The 21,604-nt window shown below is 52.0% G+C and overlaps 1 protein-coding gene across 1 annotated transcript in view; it reads right to left on the reverse strand.

Moving 5' to 3' along the window:
• Nucleotides 1-1,903: 1,903 nt before the first annotated feature.
• LOC148829035 (uncharacterized) overlaps nucleotides 1,904-21,604 on the reverse strand; it is a 28,707-nt gene continuing 9,006 nt past the window's right edge. The window contains exons 7-21 of the mRNA XM_088923572.1: nucleotides 21,084-21,176; nucleotides 20,604-20,680; nucleotides 20,306-20,497; nucleotides 19,669-19,710; nucleotides 19,479-19,568; nucleotides 19,112-19,263; nucleotides 18,103-18,184; nucleotides 17,257-17,381; nucleotides 16,858-16,942; nucleotides 10,285-10,391; nucleotides 9,813-9,925; nucleotides 9,491-9,602; nucleotides 7,618-7,758; nucleotides 5,878-5,971; nucleotides 1,904-3,981 (exon numbers count right to left, since the gene is read on the reverse strand). Coding sequence (XP_088779698.1) covers nucleotides 3,919-3,981; nucleotides 5,878-5,971; nucleotides 7,618-7,758; nucleotides 9,491-9,602; nucleotides 9,813-9,925; nucleotides 10,285-10,391; nucleotides 16,858-16,942; nucleotides 17,257-17,381; nucleotides 18,103-18,184; nucleotides 19,112-19,263; nucleotides 19,479-19,568; nucleotides 19,669-19,710; nucleotides 20,306-20,497; nucleotides 20,604-20,680; nucleotides 21,084-21,176 — 1,568 coding nt within the window. The 3' untranslated portion in view covers nucleotides 1,904-3,918. The remainder of the gene's footprint in view (nucleotides 3,982-5,877; nucleotides 5,972-7,617; nucleotides 7,759-9,490; nucleotides 9,603-9,812; nucleotides 9,926-10,284; nucleotides 10,392-16,857; nucleotides 16,943-17,256; nucleotides 17,382-18,102; nucleotides 18,185-19,111; nucleotides 19,264-19,478; nucleotides 19,569-19,668; nucleotides 19,711-20,305; nucleotides 20,498-20,603; nucleotides 20,681-21,083; nucleotides 21,177-21,604) is intronic.

Below are 21,604 nucleotides of genomic sequence, written 5' to 3' on the forward strand. Positions count from 1 at the left end.
TGGACACTCCAGTACATTAACACTGCACTGAGAGAGAGAGGGGTTAATACAGACACACTGACTAGACACTCCAGTACATTAACACTGCACTGAGAGAGAGAGGGGTTAATACAGACACACTGACTGGACACTCCAGTACATTGACACTGCACTGAGAGAGAGGGGGGTTAATACAGACACACTGACTGGACACTCCAGTACATTAACACTGCACTGAGAGAGAGGGGGGTTAATACACACACACTGACCGGACACTCCAGTACATTAACACTGCACTGAGAGAGAGAGGGGTTAATACAGACACACTGACTGGACACTGCAGTACATTAACACTGCACTGAGAGAGAGGGGTTAATACAGACACACTGACTGACAGAGAGGGAGACAACAGGAGAAGTTCATACATGAACAGCGATTGACAGAAGGAGAGAGGATGTCAGGAGAGAGGTAGATTGATATACAGTCAAGTTCAGTAAAAAAAGAGCTGGAGAAAGTGGGAGAGAGAGAGAGATGGACAGAGAGAGAGAAAGAGAGAGAAGTATTTGTTTGCTGTCTAAAGAGGTTCCGCTTCATTAAGATAATAGACTACAATTAGACACCAGCTAATTAAAGCTGATGAAACTCTGAGAAGGAGGGAGAGGGGACTGGAGAGGGGGAGAGAGGGGGGAGGAGAGACGGAGACTCAGAGAGGCGAGACAGAACGAGGAGGAGGACAGATGGACAGGAGGAAGAGGGAGAGGTGAAGAGGTGACTGTCCTACAGATAGTTCTATGACACAGCGCTGTATCGGAATATACAGAACCACACAGGGCTGTGTTCTAGTGTGCCACAGTACACTGTTGGATATAAATATATATTGTATTTTATTTCTCTGTGCTACACTACTGTACTACACTGTGCTGTGTCATACTGTACTGTATTGTATTAGACTGTACTGTACTACACTTTGCACTACTGTACTACACTGTGCTGTGTCATACTGTAGTGTATTGTATTACACTGTACTGTAGTACACTTTACACTACTGTACTAGAGTTATGCTGTGCAGTATTGTATAACACAGCACTGTATAATAGAATGCTGTCAAGTTTTAACAGAATTATTTGACTGAGAGAAACATTGAGCCTCTTCTGGATTGTGTCCAGAGCACAGCCCCCCCTCCTGTCCCTGGAGCGTTTAACAGACGCTAGCTTCACCATCTCTATAGTATTTTGTACATTAATAATTTTCCGTCTACAAAGCAGAACTTCAGTGTGACTTGATGAGCATTTTTTGTTGTTCTGATAGGCCAGGCGTGGTTCCGATGACCTCATTTGGGGTGATGACATCACTTGGGTGTGGCCACATGCCAAGAGCGTGGTTTGGTGATGACATCACATGGGCGGTGACCTCACAAGGGCGTGCTTCTGATGACATCATGCCAGGAGGATTTCCATCTTCCCCACACGAGCTGCTCTCTGCTGGGGGGGTGTCTCAGGATCACAGGGGGTGTCTGAGGGTCACAGGGGGTGTCTCAGGATCACAAGGGTGTCACAGGGTCACATGATCACAGGGGGTGTCTCAGGGTCACATGATCACAGGGGTGTCTCAGGATCACAGGGGGTGTCTCAGGGTCACATGATCACAGGGGTGTCTCAGGATCACAGGGAGTGTCACAGGGTCACAGGGAGTGTCACAGGGTCACATGATCACAGGGGGTGTCTCAGGGTCACATGATCACATGTCTCAGGATCACAGGGGTGTCACGGGGGTGTCACAGGATCACAGGGGTGTCTCGGGGTCACAGGGGTGTCACATGATCACAGGGGGTGTCTCGGGGTCACAGGGGTGTGTTTCAGGATCGTGTCACACAGTAACAACATCAACAACAACGGTGCACCAGATAAGAGAAGGCGAGACCAGACTGTGACTCGTGGGAACAGCTTTAATTGGCCCCCCAAGGCAGCGCAGCGGCGAGGCCTGTACAGGAAGCCTTATTGTTCCCCTGCGAATCTCCCCTTTACTGCCCCTCAGCCCCGTGAGCCTGTCAGAGCAACGCCTGGCACTCAGATGCACACGATTCCCCGGACAGCTTATTTCTGAGCACAACTAACAAACCTTTTATTTACTGGAGGGCTGGCGTGTGAGGGCAGAGCTGAGCACTGAGGCACTGGGGCCCTGGGTTCAGTTCCTGGGGCGCTGTGTGTGTGTGGAGTTTGCGTGTTCTCTCCGTGTGTGTGTGTGGGTTTCCTCCCAGAGTCCAAAGACATGCTGTCTTCTGGCTTCTGGGAAAAAGCAGGCCCTGGTGTGAGTGTTTGTGCGTCTGTGTGCCCGGTGAGGGACTGGTGTCCCATCCAGGGTGTATCCTGCCTTGCCCCTGATGCTTGCTGGGCTAGGCTCAGACTGCCCCATGATCCTGTACTGGAGAAAGCAGTTGGAAAATGGATGGATGGCTTCATTACTGTTGAAGGTGCTTACAAGTTGAGTCAACCCCCTCAACTTGCATTACAAATTGAGGTTGACACCCAGATTTAATAAGATTGGGTGAATGTCAGGATCAACAAGAGTGCGTTAGTGTCAGGGTTAATAAGAGTGGGCTAGGGATGATAAGAGTGGATTAGGGATGATAAGAGTGGGTTAGTGTCAGGGTTAATAAGCAAAGATTATTGAGAATGAATTACATTATGTAATAGAGGTTAGTGTCAAGGTTAATAAGAATGAGTTATGGTTTAAAAGAGTGGGTTAGTGTCAGGGTTAATAAGCAAAGGCTATTGAGAATGAATTACAGGTTGTAATAGAGGTTAGTGTCAGGGTTAATAAGAGTGGATTAGGGATGATAAGAGTGGATTAGGGATGATAAGAGTGGGTTAGTGTCAGGGTTAATAAGCAAAGGTTAATGAGAATGAATTACATTATGTAATAGAGGTTAGTGTCAGGGTTAATAAGAGTGGATTAGGGATGAGAAGAGTGTGTTAGTGTCAGGGTTAATGAGAATGAATTACAGTATATAATAGAGGTTAGTGTCAAGGTTAATAACAGTGGGTTATGGTTAGTAAGAGTGGGTTAGAATGGATTAGGGTTAATAAGAGTGTGTTAGTGTCAGGGTTAATAAGTAAAGGTTAATGAGAATGATTTACAGTATATAATAGAGGTTAGTGTCAGGGTTAATAACAGTGGGTTATGGTTAGTATGAGTGGGTTAGAAAGGGTTATGGTTAATAAGAGTAGATTAGGGTTAATAATTGTGGGTTAGAAAGGGTTAGGGTTAATAAAATTGCGATGTTACAATCCCAAGATCCCTGAAATAATTCTGCAGCACTTCTTGCTATTTTTATCCAATACAGATGTGTCTGTAGCATCCCAGATAGTTTTCCACATTTTCCTGTCTCCAGGGAATTTGAGAAGACAGGCTGGTGCTGCCGGTGTCTCGCCTGCTGTTCGTGTGAAGTGTCACGATCTGTGCGGAGGCAATCAGTCCAGCTTTGGGTCAGGCAGGTCCTGTACCACTCTGCTGCCCTGGTTCCAGTCCAGTTATTCTCAGAGCCCACTCCAAATCCCCTGCTACTTCCCGATTATGAACACTGCTTCAAGCAAAAATCAATTAAGCAATTAACTTCATGTGCTGAGGGCAGAAGAGTGTCCTGGGTTTTGTTCCCAGTCATCACTCGATGACCTAAATGAACAGAGCACCTGTTTCACTGATCACAGTTAAATTGCTTTAGGTCTCTAGGAATCAGGGTTTTAGTGGTGACCCATGACCCTCGCTGGACTGGGGTTCCCCAGGAGCAGTGCTGTAGCCCCCTAGACTGACAAGACGAGGTGTGGACTGCATGAACACCTCTCTTTCTCTCAAACCACACCTGACAGTGAAAAACTTTGTTGTTTCTTTATCTCAGATGATGTTGGATGACAGTCCTGAGTGCCTGTAACCTCTTCATGGTCAGGACGTCCTGTGAGTGTTCTTCAGCTCATAGAGCAGAGAGGCTCCCTTGTCAGTCACAGCCTGTAATAACAGTACTGAGTCAGCAGTATACTCAGACAACTGATACAACACAGACACACTGACTGGCCACTCCAGTACATCAACACTGCACTGAGAGAGAGAGGGGTTAATACAGACACACTGACTGGACACTCCAGTACATGAACACTGCACTGAGAGAGAGAGGGGTTCATACAGACACACTGACTGGACACTCCAGTACATTAACACTGCACTGAGAGAGAGAGGGGTTAATACAGACACACTGACTGGACACTCCAGTACATTAACACTGCACTGAGAGAGAGAGGGGTTAATACACACACACTGACTGGACACTCCAGTACATTAACACTGCACTGAGAGAGAGAGGGGTTCATACACACACACTGACTGGACACTCCAGTACATTAACACTGCACTGAGAGAGAGAGTGGGGTTAATACAGACACACTGACTGGACACTCCAGTACATTAACACTGCACTGAGAGAGAGAGGGGTTCATACAGACACACTGACTGGACACTCCAGTACATTAACACTGCACTGAGAGAGAGAGGGGGGTTAATACAGACACACTGACTGGACACTCCAGTACATCAACACTGCACTGAGAGAGAGAGGGGTTCATACACACACACTGACTGGACACTCCAGTACATTAACACTGCACTGAGAGAGAGAGTGGGGTTAATACAGACACACTGACTGGACACTCCAGTACATTAACACTGCACTGAGAGAGAGAGGGGTTCATACAGACACACTGACTGGACACTCCAGTACATTAACACTGCACTGAGAGAGAGAGGGGGGTTAATACAGACACACTGACTGGACACTCCAGTACATTAACACTGCACTGAGAGAGAGAGGGGTTCATACAGACACACAGACTGGACACTCCAGTACATTAACACTGCACTGAGAGAGAGAGGGGTTAATACAGACACACTGACTGGACACTCCAGTACATTAACACTGCACTGAGAGAGAGAGGGGTTCACACACACACACTGACTGGACACTCCAGTACATTAACACTGCACTGAGAGAGAGAGGGGTTCATACAGACACACTGACTGGACACTCCAGTACATTAACACTGCACTGAGAGAGAGAGGGGGGTTAATACAGACACACTGACTGGACACTCCAGTACATCAACACTGCACTGAGAGAGAGAGGGGTTCATACACACACACTGACTGGACACTCCAGTACATTAACACTGCACTGAGAGAGAGAGTGGGGTTAATACAGACACACTGACTGGACACTCCAGTACATTAACACTGCACTGAGAGAGAGAGGGGTTCATACAGACACACTGACTGGACACTCCAGTACAGTAACACTGCACTGAGAGAGAGAGGGGGGTTAATACAGACACACTGACTGGACACTCCAGTACATTAACACTGCACTGAGAGAGAGAGGGGTTCATACAGACACACAGACTGGACACTCCAGTACATTAACACTGCACTGAGAGAGAGAGAGGGGTTAATACAGACACACTGACTGGACACTCCAGTACATTAACACTGCACTGAGAGAGAGAGGGGTTAATACAGACACACTGACTGGACACTCCAGTACAGTAACACTGCACTGAGAGAGAGAGGGGTTAATACAGACACACTGACTGGACACTCCAGTACATTAACACTGCACTGAGAGAGAGAGGGGTTAATACAGACACACTGACTGGACACTCCAGTATATTAACACTGCACTGAGAGAGAGAGGGGCTCATACACACACACTGACTGGACACTCCAGTACATTAACACTGCACTGAGAGAGAGAGGGGTTAATACAGACACACAGACGAGGTTCATGTGAGTGGTGAGGAGCTGGTGTGGAGAGAGACAGAACTGGTGATGGACAGTTGGAACCCTGTCCGCTCTCACCTGTGCGCTGTCGTCCCTGGTGCTGTATATTGGAGAGATCGTTTTCACCCATCTCTCATGCCTCTCTCTCTGCTCCGGGCACTTCAGGTGGTCCCTGCCAATTAACATCCATTAGCTAATTACTTCATCATTACTGCTGACACAAACATATGCTGATTAGGGCTCTGGAACAGAGCAATAAACGGGTTTATCGACATTGTCGCTGCCAGGCCGAAGGAAGGGGATCTTGCTAGTCTGGGACAGAGAGCTTTTGCGAGGCGAGGACCCGACACAAACATCCGAAGTCCTTAGAGGCGTCGAGAAGCCAGTTGTGAAACATGATCCAGAAGACACTAGAGGAAACTACGTGGCACTGCCTTAAAAAACTAAATCAGGGGACACGAGTTTACACAGAGGGTGGTGGGGGTGTGGAACAGTAGGTGTAGAAGTAGGTGCAGCAGTAAAGTTAGAGACTTAAGTAGATACCCAGGCTTCTCTCCAGACACAGCTGGGTGAGCTCCTCCAGTCAGGACAGGAGGCTCTTCTGTACACAGAGGGGGGCGGGGGTGTGGGACGAGCACACGGCTTCTTTCAAGACAACGCTGGGTGCGATCTTGGGATCAGTTAGCCACTAACTACCACACGGGCCCGATGTGCTCTGGTGGGGAGCAGGCGTGGCTCTGACGACTTCATCTGCCATGCCTCTCGCGCGGCACACACGTCGTCGTTCAGGCACTGAAAGCAGTCGTGTCCGGAGCTCGCACCCTGGCCTGGACCTGCAGCGGAGACAGCCAGGGAGAGCTGGCACTCCCTACAACAGAGCCCCTGCCGCCTGTGAATAACTGCAGCTCCATCGCAGCTGCCAGGGGAGAAGGGCCTCTCTCCTCTCAGCAGGAAGTGTCCTCACGCAGAGGAAGGGATTCTTTTATTACGCAACACCGCCCTCTGCTGGCCAGCGGCGGGATAGACCCCCCTCAGAGAGCGAGGGGCTCTGCCCGACTCCTGGACTGATCACAGTGATCAATTTCGCTTTCTGATCGGGGGTCTTATAGCCCCGGCCTTGTCCTCTGCAGCAGAACACACACAGGGTTCAGTCTATTAAACAAAGCACTGGACACCTCATGAGATTTAACACCAGCAATAAACACAGTCATTATAACCCCTCCATTGTCTACCTGATCTATCTGAGTCAGGGTCACTGCAGAGCCGGAGTCTATCCCAGCAAGCAACAGACGCAAGGCAGGGTACACCCTGGACAGGACACCAGTCCATCACAGGACACACACACTCACACGCCCTGGACAAGACACCAGTCCATCACAGGACACACACACTCACACGCCCTGGACAGGACACCAGTCCATCACAGGACACAGACACTCACACACCCTGGACAGGACACCAGTCCATCACAGGACACACACACTCACACGCCCTGGACAGGACACCAGTCCATCACAGGACACGCACACTCACACACCCTGGACAGGACACCAGTCCATCACAGGACACACACACTCACACGTCCATCACAGGACACACACCCACACCCACACCAGGTCCAATTTTACCCAAAAGCCAGTTAACCTACTAGCATATCTTTCGACTGTGGGAGGACACTGGAGGAAAAACACAGGAAAACATGCAAACTCCACACAGACAGCACCCCAGGAGCTGACAGCCCAGTGCTACAGCGCTGGTGAAGTACTGCTGCAGGAATACTACTGGCGCTACTGTTAGCACTGCTGCTCTTGCCCTCACAGTGCTCTCTCTATCAGCTTCCTCTGCTCGTCCGCTTCAGCCTGGGCCTGTCGCCATCGTCCTCTCACCACCAGGGCCGCGCTGTTCTGGGCCAAATGCACCTGCAGCACCGGGATAGAGAGGGAGGAGAGGACCAGGCAGCTGGGACAGAGAGAGAGGGGTTACCTTACAGTGTTACTGTACTGGAGTGTCCAGTCAGTGTGTCTGTATCAACCCCTCTCTCTCTCTCAGTGCAGTGTTAATGTACTGGAGTGTCCAGTCAGTGTGTGTGTATTAACCCCTCTCTCTCTCAGTGCAGTGTTAATGTACTGGAGTGTCCAGTCAGTGTGTCTGTATTAACCCCTCTCTCTCTCAGTGCAGTGTTAATGTACTGGAGTGTCCAGTCAGTGTGTCTGTATGAACCCCTCTCTCTCTCAGTGCAGTGTTAATGTACTGGAGTGTCCAGTCAGTGTGTCTGTATGAACCCCTCTCTCTCTCAGTGCAGTGTTAATGTCCTGGAGTGTCCAGTCAGTGTGTCTGTATTAACCCCTCTCTCTCTCTCAGTGCAGTGTTAATGTACTGGAGTGTGCAGTCAGTGTGTGTGTATTAATCCCTCTCTCTCTCAGTGCAGTGTTAATGTACTGGAGTGTCCAGTCAGTGTGTCTGTATTAACCCCTCTCTCTCTCAGTGCAGTGTTAATGTACTGGAGTGTCCAGTCAGTGTGTCTGTATTAACCTCTCTCTCTCTCTCAGTGCAGTGTTAATGTACTGGAGTGTCCAGTCAGTGTGTCTGTATGAACCCCTCTCTCTCTCAGTGCAGTGTTAATGTACTGGAGTGTCCAGTCAGTGTGTGTGTATTAACCCCTCTCTCTCTCAGTGCAGTGTCAATGTACTGGAGTGTCCAGTCAGTGTGTGTGTGTATTAACCCCTCTCTCTCTCTCTCTCTTAGTGCAGTGTTAATGTACTGGAGTGTCCGGTCAGTGTGTCTGTATGAACCCCTCTCTCTCTCAGTGCAGTGTTAATGTACTGGAGTGTCCAGTCAGTGTGTCTGTATTAACCCCTCTCTCTCTCAGTGCAGTGTTAATGTACTGGAGTGTCCGGTCAATGGTCTGTATTAACCCCTCTCTCTCTCAGTGCAGTGTTAATGTACTGGAGTGTCCAGTCAGTGTGTGTGTATTAACCCCTCTCTCTCTCAGTGCAGTGTCAATGTACTGGAGTGTCCAGTCAGTGTGTCTGTATTAACCCCTCTCTCTCTCAGTGCAGTGTTAATGGACTGGAGTGTCCAGTCAGTGTGTCTGTATGAACCCCTCTCTCTCTCAGTGCAGTGTTAATGTACTGGAGTGTCCAGTCAGTGTGTGTGTATGAACCCCTCTCTCTCTCAGTGCAGTGTTAATGTACTGGAGTGTCCAGTCAGTGTGTGTGTATTAACCCCTCTCTCTCTCAGTGCAGTGTTAATGTACTGGAGTGTCCAGTCAGTGTGTCTGTATTAACCCCTCTCTCTCTCTCAGTGCAGTGTTAATGTACTGGAGTGTCCAGTCAGTGTGTGTGTATTAACCCCTCTCTCTCTCAGTGCAGTGTTAATGTACTGGAGTGTCCAGTCAGTGTGTCTGTAGTAACCCCTCTCTCTCTCAGTGCGGTGTTACTGTACTGGAGTGTCCAGTCAGTGTGTCTGTATTAACCCATCCCTCTCCCAGTCAGTATCATGTGGTGTCCAGTCAGTGTGTCTGGTAACTAAACACTCTCCTAAAACAGAAGACACAGTACAGTACAGACACATGGTACAAAAAGCTCTGTATTTATGTTGGTACATTACAGACACACTACGCCACAGGCAGACAGAGTACAGTCACATCACACACAGTCTGTCCCAGGCTCACTCATCGAGTCAGACTCACCTGTCCTCAGTCACCTCTCTCTCAGCAGTTAGTACTCGGAGTCTCCTCTGTCCATCCAGCTGTCTGAACCTGACCTGCAGCTGGACAGACACACGCCCCTGAGACAGGACAGCTGGAGAGAGAGGAGAGAGATGAGAGAGGAGAGAGAGAAAGGAGAGAGGAGAGAGAGGAGAGAGGAGAGAGAGGAGAGAGGAAGCAGGGTCAGTAGAGCACAGTGGATCCCAGGCTCGAAGACTGAAAGACACATGCACCTGAGACAGGACAGCTGGAGAGAGGAGACAGAGAGGAGGGAGAGGAGACAGACAGGCACAGAAACACTCACCCTGCCTGTCCGTCTCCCTGACTCTGAACTGGAAGGTGACCTCAGTGTCCCTCGAGACGCTGCCCACCTCCCTCTGGACAGTGTGACTCTCCTCGGCTTCTCCCTTCAGACACCTGCGAACACAGACACGCCTCACCCTGGGGCTCTTCACAGCACAGGAGCGCCAGCCGGGGGAGCAGGCCCCCACCCGGCCCCCGAGGCTCGTCCTGCGCCTCTCTCAAAGGCCCCCAGGCCCGAGGTCTTGTGGCAGACCCCTACCTCTCTCTGTGCAAAACCTGCCTTCAGTTCTTTGTCAGAATACTTGCACCACATCCCCTCGCAAGCTCATCTGTCCCTTTACCTTCCCTCTGCCTGATGCTCCCTTCAGATCTGAGACGATTCCCGTTGCTTCTGCTTGAACTCTTTCACAGCCCCTGAAGGACTTCCTCACTGTCTTTTTACCCCTCCAACATCCTAAAAGCCCCTCACTCACAGTGCAGCGGGCAGGATCAGCTTCACCGAGACATGAGTGGCGATGGCCTGGTCCTGCAGGACTCTCTGGAATTCTGCGGAGAGATTTTCCGGATTGACGCTGTTCACCTGAGGACAAGACGGGTAGGGATTGATATAGGGTTTTTAAACTGTAACTGAAAAGTGCATATGAAGGAAGATGTCCAGTACAGTCTGGTGCTGAAACACTAGAGGGAGCTGTCCTGTACAGACTGGTGCTGAAACACTAGAGGGAGGTGTCCTGTACAGTCTGATGCTGAAACACTAGAGGGAGCTGTCCTGTACAGTCTGGTGCTGAAACACTAGAGGGAGCCGTCCTGTACAGTCTGGTGCTGAAACACTAGAGGGAGCTGTCCTGTACAGACTGGTGCTGAAACACTAGAGGGAGCTGTCCTGTACAGAGCAGTGCTGAAGCACTAGAGGGAGCTGTCCTGTACAGAGCAGTGCTGAAACACTAGAGGGAGCCGTCCTGTACAGTCTGGTGATGAAACACTAGAGGGAGCTGTCCTGTACAGTCTGGTGCTGAAACACTAGAGGGAGCTGTCCTGTACAGAGCAGTGCTGAAACACTAGAGGGAGCTGTCCTGTACAGACTGGTGCTGAAGCACTAGAGGGAGCTGTCCTGTACAGAGCAGTGCTGAAACACTAGAGGGAGCTGTCCTGTACAGAGCAGTGCTGAAACACTAGAGGGAGCCGTCCTGTACAGACTGGTGCTGAAACACTAGAGGGAGCCGTCCTGTACAGTCTGGTGCTGAAACACTAGAGGGAGCTGTCCTGTACAGACTGGTGCTGAAACACTAGAGGGAGCTGTCCTGTACAGAGCAGTGCTGAAACACTAGAGGGAGCTGTCCTGTACAGAGCAGTGCTGAAACACTAGAGGGAGCCGTCCTGTACAGTCTGGTGCTGAAACACTAGAGGGAGCTGTCCTGTACAGAGCAGTGCTGAAACACTAGAGGGAGCTGTCCTGTACAGACTGGTGCTGAAACACTAGAGGGAGCTGTCCTGTACAGAGCAGTGCTGAAACACTAGAGGGAGCTGTCCTGTACAGAGCAGTGCTGAAACACTAGAGGGAGCTGTCCTGTACAGTCTGGTGCTGAAACACTAGAGGGAGCTGTCCTGTACAGACTGGTGCTGAAGCACTAGAGGGAGCTGTCCTGTACAGTCTGGTGATGAAACACTAGAGGAAGCTGTCCTGTACAGAGCAGTGCTGAAACACTAGAGGGAGCTGACCTGTACAGTCTGGTGCTGAAACACTAGAGGGAGATGTCCTGTACAGACTGGTGCTGAAGCACTAGAGGGAGCTGTCCTGTACAGAGCAGTGCTGAAACACTAGAGGGAGCTGTCCTGTACAGTTTGGTGCTGAAACACTAGAGGGAGCTCTCCTGTACAGACTGGTGCTGAAGCACTAGAGGGAGCCGTCCTGTACAGAGCAGTGCTGAAACACTAGAGGGAGCTGTCCTGTACAGTCTGGTGCTGAAACACTAGAGGGAGCTGTCCTGTACAGAGCAGTGCTGAAACACTAGAGGGAGCTCTCCTGTACAGTCTGGTGCTGAAACACTAGAGGGAGCCGTCCTGTACAGTCTGGTGCTGAAGCACTAGAGGGAGCTGTCCTGTACAGAGCAGTGCTGAAACACTAGAGGGAGCTGTCCTGTACAGAGCAGTGCTGAAACACTAGAGGGAGCTGTCCTGTACAGTCTGGTGCTGAAGCACTAGAGGGAGCTGTCCTGTACAGTCTGGTGCTGAAGCACTAGAGGGAGCTGTCCTGTACAGAGCAGTGCTGAAACACTAGAGGGAGCTGTCCTGTACAGAGCAGTGCTGAAACACTAGAGGGAGCTGTCCTGTACAGAGCAGTGCTGAAACACCAGAGGGAGCTGTCCTGTACAGTCTGGTGCTGAAACACTAGAGGGAGCTGTCCTGTACAGAGCAGTGCTGAAACACTAGAGGGAGCTGTCCTGTACAGACTGGTGCTGAAGCACTAGAGGGAGCTGTCCTGTACAGAGCAGTGCTGAAACACTAGAGGGAGCTGTCCTGTACAGACTGGTGCTGAAGCACTAGAGGGAGCTGTCCTGTACAGAGCAGTGCTGAAACACTAGAGGGAGCTGTCCTGTACAGACTGGTGCTGAAGCACTAGAGGGAGCCGTCCTGTACAGAGCAGTGCTGAAGCACTAGAGGGAGCTGTCCTGTACAGAGCAGTGCTGAAGCACTAGAGGGAGCTGTCCTGTACAGAGCAGTGCTGAAACACTAGAGGGAGCCGTCCTGTACAGAGCAGTGCTGAAGCACTAGAGGGAGCTGTCCTGTACAGAGCAGTGCTGAAACACTAGAGGGAGCTGTCCTGTACAGTCTGGTGCTGAAACACTAGAGGGAGCCGTCCTGTACAGTCTGGTGATGAAACACTAGAGGGAGCTGTCCTGTACAGTCTGGTGCTGAAACACTAGAGGGAGCTGTCCTGTACAGACTGGTGCTGAAGCACTAGAGGGAGCTGTCCTGTACAGAGCAGTGCTGAAACACTAGAGGGAGCTGTCCTGTACAGAGCAGTGCTGAAACACTAGAGGGAGCTGTCCTGTACAGACTGGTGCTGAAACACTAGAGGGAGCCGTCCTGTACAGTCTGGTGCTGAAACACTAGAGGGAGCTGTCCTGTACAGACTGGTGCTGAAACACTAGAGGGAGCTGTCCTGTACAGAGCAGTGCTGAAACACTAGAGGGAGCTGTCCTGTACAGAGCAGTGCTGAAACACTAGAGGGAGCCGTCCTGTACAGTCTGGTGCTGAAACACTAGAGGGAGCTGTCCTGTACAGAGCAGTGCTGAAGCACTAGAGGGAGCTGTCCTGTACAGAGCAGTGCTGAAACACTAGAGGGAGCCGTCCTGTACAGTCTGGTGATGAAACACTAGAGGGAGCTGTCCTGTACAGTCTGGTGCTGAAACACTAGAGGGAGCTGTCCTGTACAGAGCAGTGCTGAAACACTAGAGGGAGCTGTCCTGTACAGACTGGTGCTGAAGCACTAGAGGGAGCTGTCCTGTACAGAGCAGTGCTGAAACACTAGAGGGAGCTGTCCTGTACAGAGCAGTGCTGAAACACTAGAGGGAGCCGTCCTGTACAGACTGGTGCTGAAACACTAGAGGGAGCCGTCCTGTACAGTCTGGTGCTGAAACACTAGAGGGAGCTGTCCTGTACAGACTGGTGCTGAAACACTAGAGGGAGCTGTCCTGTACAGAGCAGTGCTGAAACACTAGAGGGAGCTGTCCTGTACAGAGCAGTGCTGAAACACTAGAGGGAGCCGTCCTGTACAGTCTGGTGCTGAAACACTAGAGGGAGCTGTCCTGTACAGAGCAGTGCTGAAACACTAGAGGGAGCTGTCCTGTACAGACTGGTGCTGAAACACTAGAGGGAGCTGTCCTGTACAGAGCAGTGCTGAAACACTAGAGGGAGCTGTCCTGTACAGTCTGGTGCTGAAACACTAGAGGGAGCTGTCCTGTACAGACTGGTGCTGAAGCACTAGAGGGAGCTGTCCTGTACAGTCTGGTGATGAAACACTAGAGGAAGCTGTCCTGTACAGAGCAGTGCTGAAACACTAGAGGGAGCTGACCTGTACAGTCTGGTGCTGAAACACTAGAGGGAGATGTCCTGTACAGACTGGTGCTGAAGCACTAGAGGGAGCTGTCCTGTACAGAGCAGTGCTGAAACACTAGAGGGAGCTGTCCTGTACAGTCTGGTGCTGAAACACTAGAGGGAGCTCTCCTGTACAGACTGGTGCTGAAGCACTAGAGGGAGCCGTCCTGTACAGAGCAGTGCTGAAACACTAGAGGGAGCTGTCCTGTACAGTCTGGTGCTGAAACACTAGAGGGAGCTGTCCTGTACAGAGCAGTGCTGAAACACTAGAGGGAGCTCTCCTGTACAGTCTGGTGCTGAAACACTAGAGGGAGCCGTCCTGTACAGTCTGGTGCTGAAGCACTAGAGGGAGCTGTCCTGTACAGAGCAGTGCTGAAACACTAGAGGGAGCTGTCCTGTACAGAGCAGTGCTGAAACACTAGAGGGAGCTGTCCTGTACAGTCTGGTGCTGAAGCACTAGAGGGAGCTGTCCTGTACAGTCTGGTGCTGAAGCACTAGAGGGAGCTGTCCTGTACAGAGCAGTGCTGAAACACTAGAGGGAGCTGTCCTGTACAGAGCAGTGCTGAAACACTAGAGGGAGCTGTCCTGTACAGAGCAGTGCTGAAACACCAGAGGGAGCTGTCCTGTACAGTCTGGTGCTGAAACACTAGAGGGAGCTGTCCTGTACAGAGCAGTGCTGAAACACTAGAGGGAGCTGTCCTGTACAGACTGGTGCTGAAGCACTAGAGGGAGCTGTCCTGTACAGAGCAGTGCTGAAACACTAGAGGGAGCTGTCCTGTACAGACTGGTGCTGAAGCACTAGAGGGAGCTGTCCTGTACAGAGCAGTGCTGAAACACTAGAGGGAGCTGTCCTGTACAGACTGGTGCTGAAGCACTAGAGGGAGCCGTCCTGTACAGAGCAGTGCTGAAGCACTAGAGGGAGCTGTCCTGTACAGAGCAGTGCTGAAGCACTAGAGGGAGCTGTCCTGTACAGAGCAGTGCTGAAACACTAGAGGGAGCCGTCCTGTACAGAGCAGTGCTGAAGCACTAGAGGGAGCTGTCCTGTACAGAGCAGTGCTGAAACACTAGAGGGAGCTGTCCTGTACAGTCTGGTGCTGAAACACTAGAGGGAGCCGTCCTGTACAGTCTGGTGATGAAACACTAGAGGGAGCTGTCCTGTACAGTCTGGTGCTGAAACACTAGAGGGAGCTGTCCTGTACAGAGCAGTGCTGAAACACTAGAGGGAGCTGTCCTGTACAGACTGGTGCTGAAGCACTAGAGGGAGCTGTCCTGTACAGAGCAGTGCTGAAACACTAGAGGGAGCTGTCCTGTACAGAGCAGTGCTGAAACACTAGAGGGAGCTGTCCTGTACAGACTGGTGCTGAAACACTAGAGGGAGCCGTCCTGTACAGTCTGGTGCTGAAACACTAGAGGGAGCTGTCCTGTACAGACTGGTGCTGAAACACTAGAGGGAGCTGTCCTGTACAGAGCAGTGCTGAAACACTAGAGGGAGCTGTCCTGTACAGAGCAGTGCTGAAACACTAGAGGGAGCCGTCCTGTACAGTCTGGTGCTGAAACACTAGAGGGAGCTGTCCTGTACAGAGCAGTGCTGAAACACTAGAGGGAGCTGTCCTGTACAGACTGGTGCTGAAACACTAGAGGGAGCTGTCCTGTACAGAGCAGTGCTGAAACACTAGAGGGAGCTGTCCTGTACAGAGCAGTGCTGAAACACTAGAGGGAGCTGTCCTGTACAGTCTGGTGCTGAAACACTAGAGGGAGCTGTCCTGTACAGACTGGTGCTGAAGCACTAGAGGGAGCTGTCCTGTACAGTCTGGTGATGAAACACTAGAGGGAGCTGTCCTGTACAGAGCAGTGCTGAAACACTAGAGGGAGCTGTCCTGTACAGTCTGGTGCTGAAACACTAGAGGGAGCTGTCCTGTACAGACTGGTGCTGAAGCACTAGAGGGAGCTGTCCTGTACAGAGCAGTGCTGAAACACTAGAGGGAGCTGTCCTGTACAGTCTGGTGCTGAAACACTAGAGGGAGCTCTCCTGTACAGACTGGTGCTGAAGCACTAGAGGGAGCCGTCCTGTACAGAGCAGTGCTGAAACACTAGAGGGAGCTGTCCTGTACAGTCTGGTGCTGAAACACTAGAGGGAGCTGTCCTGTACAGAGCAGTGCTGAAACACTAGAGGGAGCTCTCCTGTACAGTCTGGTGCTGAAACACTAGAGGGAGCCGTCCTGTACAGTCTGGTGCTGAAGCACTAGAGGGAGCTGTCCTGTACAGAGCAGTGCTGAAACACTAGAGGGAGCTGTCCTGTACAGAGCAGTGCTGAAACACTAGAGGGAGCTGTCCTGTACAGTCTGGTGCTGAAGCACTAGAGGGAGCTGTCCTGTACAGTCTGGTGCTGAAGCACTAGAGGGAGCTGTCCTGTACAGAGCAGTGCTGAAACACTAGAGGGAGCTGTCCTGTACAGAGCAGTGCTGAAACACCAGAGGGAGCTGTCCTGTACAGTCTGGTGCTGAAATACTAGAGGGAGCTGTCCTGTACAGAGCAGTGCTGAAACACTAGAGGGAGCTGTCCTGTACAGACTGATGCTGAAGCACTAGAGGGAGCTGTCCTGTACAGAGCAGTGCTGAAACACTAGAGGGAGCTGTCCTGTACAGTCTGGTGCTGAAACACTAGAGGGAGCTGTCCTGTACAGACTGGTGCTGAAACACTAGAGGGAGCTGTCCTGTACAGACTGGTGCTGAAACACTAGAGGGAGTTGTCCTGTACAGTCTGGTGCTGAAACACTAGAGGGAGCCGTCCTGTACAGTCTGGTGCTGAAACACTGAGGGAGCTGTTCTGTACAGAGGGAGCTGTTTAGTCTAAAGAGGTACAATTGCAATAGTGTTAGCTGTCAAGTTCACTGCAGCAGACGCTCTGCAGAAGGGAAGAGCAGATATTGAGAATTGTGAGACACCCACCTTTCCTCCAGTCATGTCAGCCAGTCTGCCCAGCTCAGCCAGCCGGCAGTCTGTCCCCTCAAAAGACAGCACTGACACTATCACCCTGAGAGAGACAGAGAGGCAATGAAAGAAGGGGAGAGAGAGATCTGAGAGTCATAGAGATCTGACTGCCTTTACACACATTTAGTTATTTATAAAGGTAACCATAATCCTTAGAAATATACACAGTGCTACAGCTACTGCTTTTAGACTGATCAAACGAACCGATCTTACTGCTGTTTCCACCAGTATCCCTCCTGTCTGAAAGCACCGGAACTCGTACAGCTGCTTCTGGGAGCACTGCAGCGAACGAGCGTGAGAAGGGAGAGGAGACGGGAGCAGACAGAGAGGGGAGAAGGGGAGGGGAAGGAGACTCACCCGCTGCCCAGGGCTTCCCGCCCCAGGTCCTCGTAGAACAGGGAGGAGGGGACGAGGCTGTGAGGGTCGCTGAGCTCCAGGTCGCCCAGCTCGGTGTTCGCCTTCCCGTCGGTACAGACGATCACCTGGAGACGAGAGCTGCAGGTCAGGGGCTTGACGGGCTCCTGGAGTCTCAGACAGCAGCTCCTCTATACTGCAGCTATACAATACTATACTGCAGCTATACTATACTGCAGCCCCTCTAGACTGTAGCTATACTATACTATACTGCAGCCCCTCTATAATGCAGCTATACAATACTATACTGCAGCTATACTATACTGCAGCCCCTCTAGACTGTAGCTATACTATACTATACTGCAGCACCTCTATACTGCAGCTATACCACACTGTAACTATACTATAATATACTGCAGCCCCTCTATACTGCAGCTATACTATACTATACCGCAGCCACTCTAGACTGTAGCTATACTATACTATACTGCAGCCCCTCTATACTGCAGCTATACTATACTATACTATACTGCAGCTATACTATGCTGCAGCCCCTCTAGACTGTAGCTATACTATACTATACTGCAGCCCCTCTATACTGCAGTGTAAGATACTAGACTTCTTGCCATCCAGATAGCTAAACACTTCATATAGTAAATATAGTCCATAATGTATTAAAATTAGATATGGTTCCAGATTAAATAAATGTAAAACAATGAAATGGAATATGAGACAGGGTGCATACAGACACACACTCATAGTCCAAGGAATTAACTAAACAAACGAAGACTGGGCTGAGGCATCAGATACCCCACTGTTTTTTTTTCTTGTTGTGCTAAACGTACTGACCTTTGACCCTGGTTGCCGGGAGGCCATCGTTATGGCAACGAGCACTGCTGGGCCCAGGGCAGTAGCACCACTTTCCACCAGTCTGCGAGACAATGAGACAGGATAGGACAGCTCCCTCTAGTGTTTCAGCACTGCTCTGTACAGGACAGCTCCCTCTAGTGCTTCAGCACTGCTCTGTACAGGACAGCTCCCTCTAGTGCTTCAGCACCAGACTGTACAGGACAGCTCCCTCTAGTGTTTCAGCACCAGACTGTACAGGACAGCTCCCTCTAGTGTTTCAGCACTGCTCTGTACAGGACGACTCCCTCTAGTGTTTCAGCACCAGACTGTACAGGACAGCTCCCTCTGGTGTTTCAGCACCAGACTGTACAGGACAGCTCCCTCTAGTGTTTCAGCACTGCTCTGTACAGGACAGCTCCCTCTGGTGTTTCAGCACTGCTCTGTACAGGACAGCTCCCTCTAGTGTTTCAGCACCAGTCTGTACAGGACAGCTCCCTCTAGTATTTCAGCACTGCTCTGTACAGGACAGCTCCCTCTAGTGCTTCAGCACCAGACTGTACAGGACGGCTCCCTCTAGTGTTTCAGCACCAGTCTGTACAGGACAGCTCCCTCTAGTGTTTCAGCACCAGACTGTACAGGACAGCTCCCTCTAGTGTTTCAGCACCAGACTGTACAGGACAGCTCCTTTTACATTTCCTTTTTGTTAATCTGCCCATCTGAATGAATGCTGCACATGAAGCAAAACTCTCTTTTCATCTTTTCTCTCTCAGTCTTGTATTAGTGTTAAAAACATACAGTTGTGTCATTTCATGCAGACCTAAGACAGGCCAAGGCACGTACACATGTACAATGCATACGCATATATCTGCACACAGTATCTAGGGCTATACAGTATACAGGACCACTCGCCCTTGAAAAGCAAAGACAGAAACTGAACTGATGCAACACAGCGATTTCTCTGCTCTCCGCCCTGCAGTGCTCAGACTGAAAGTGTCGAGCTGCTCGTTACCTGTGCAGCACCGTCTCCAGCCAGTCCCTGCTGGCGGCCACCGGGCGGGGCGGCGGGAGCTCCGCCCCCACGGCCCTCAGCACGTCCGTGTCGACCAGCTCCGCGCCCCTCAGCGACCGGCAGGCCGCGCCCCCGTCGCCGTGCACGGTTACCTAGCAACGGGATGGGGGAGGGGGGGGGTTGAATTGACGTTGCACGCTGGGATTCGGATTTGGCAATTTGTTGTACAACAGGCAGCACACACGCGCACAACGTGCCAACGTGCACGGTACACTACAGCAGAGAGAGAGGAGGGCAAGTACGAGTGTGCATGTGCGATCCACCAGCGGACAAGCAGGTGGGGAGAGGAGAAGGAGCATCCACAGACCTCGTTGTTGAAGGTGATCAGCCCTACTCTTGTCGACGGCGCGCGGTCGTACAGGAAGTGGAGAGAAGAGATAACTCCTTCTTGCACCACCTGAGGAGAAGAATGACGACGGATTCATGACCTGCTCCCTCATTAGCACTTCCGGGTGACCAGACAGGAATGGCTCTGCAGCAGCAGGATGTTACCTCACCTGAAGGCGGGACTTGTAGTGGATCTGCCCACAGTCTTCCACCTGCGACACAGGAAGTTACCATTACACACAACCAGAGAGAGAGGACAGACCCTGGAGCAACATCAACACAGCCAGACACACTGCTGGACACAGACAGATGTGCACACACACACACACACACACACACACACACCACACAGACAGTTGTGCACACACACCACACAGACAGATGTGCACACAGACACACATACACCACACAGACAGATGTGCACACAGACACACATACACCACACAGACAGATGTGCACACACACACACAGACAGATGTGCGCACAGACACACAGACAGATGTGCGCACAGACACACACACCACACAGACAGATGTGCGCACAGACACACATACACCACACAGACAGATGTGCACACACACACACACAGACAGATGTGCGCACAGACACACAGACAGATGTGCGCACAGACACACACACCACACAGACAGATGTGCGCACAGACACACAGACAGATGTGCACACACACACACCACACAGACAGATGTGCACACAGACACACACACACCACACAGACAGATGTGCACACACACACACACACACACACACACACACCACACAGACCCACAGACCCACAGACCCACAGACCTCTGTGGTGATGCTCATGGACCCAGACACGTCGACACAGAAGATGACGAGGGGTTCCAGCGGGCGGGTGGGGGGCGGGGGTCCGGGGGGCAGCAGGTAGAGGCGGTGCTCCGGCCCCCAGGGGCGAGGCAGACAGGGGGCGGGGCGCCGGGCAGGGTCCCAGGCCGCACAGAAGGGGCAGCAGGGGGCGACCTGCGCGCGGGGACACCACAGTGAGACCCAGCCAGGCCGGGCCGGGCCGGGCCGGGCCGGGCCAGCCACACCCCCCTCGCTCCCGACCGCCGGACCCCTTGGTTACCGTGTTGTCGTAGTAACCGGCCTCCGACGCCGCCCCACAGCTCCCACAGAAGGCGGGCTCTCCCGGGACCGGCAGCACTGCAGTTAGACGAGGGGGGGGGGGGGGGTAGGGGGGCGTCAGACAGCGACTGGCTGGAAGGCGCGCCCGTCGAATACGGTCTGAGGGGACCCCCCCCCAGTCAGCATCAGCTCCATCGGCTGGACCCCAGGGCCTAGAGGGGACGGGCTCGTCAGCAGTCCGCCGCCCGGGTCCGGCTGTGGACGACCGTGTCTCCCAGCGTGCAGTTCCTCGCTGGCCCAGCAGGGGGCGGCACAGAGCTCGCCTCTGCCGCACGATGCCCAGAGCCTCTCTGAAACTCCCGAGGGAGCGAGGAGGCGGCAGACGCAGTGGAGGCCGGATCCCGGGGATGAGTGAACAGGGAGAGGACAGGACGCGGTCTGCACCACGAGTACTCATTCATTCACTCATTCACTCACTCACCATCATCGTCGGCGTCGTCCTGGGCGACCAGACGGCCCACGCTGACCAGAATCACGTTCGGGTTTCCAGGCAGCGGCTCCTTGTCCGGGGGCCCTGCTCCGTGAAACACGGGGGGCGCTCACGTTCAACACACTGAAGCAGGAAGACTGCGCGGAAAGACACGGGGCCAGAGAGGCAGCAGAGCAGGAACAGGAAAGACTCAGGGGTAGTGGGGTACAGGGCAGGAGAGGGATACAGACTAGGGGGTACAGGGCAGTAGAGATACAGACTCAGGGGGTACAGAGCAGTAGAGATACAGACTCAGGGGGTGCAGAGCAGTACAGAGACACAGACTCAGGGGGTGCAGAGCAGTACAGAGATACAGACTCAGGAGGTACAGAGCAGTAGAGATACAGACTAGGGGGTACAGGGCAGTAGAGATACAGACTCAGGGGGTACAGAGCAGTAGAGATACAGACTCAGGGGGTGCAGAGCAGTAGAGATACAGACTCAGGGGGTGTAGAGATACAGACTAGGGGGTA

This window comes from Atractosteus spatula, chromosome 8 (genome assembly GCF_055471065.1).
Source record: "Atractosteus spatula isolate fAtrSpa1 chromosome 8, fAtrSpa1.hap1, whole genome shotgun sequence".
NCBI classification, from domain to species: domain Eukaryota; kingdom Metazoa; phylum Chordata; class Actinopteri; order Semionotiformes; family Lepisosteidae; genus Atractosteus; species Atractosteus spatula.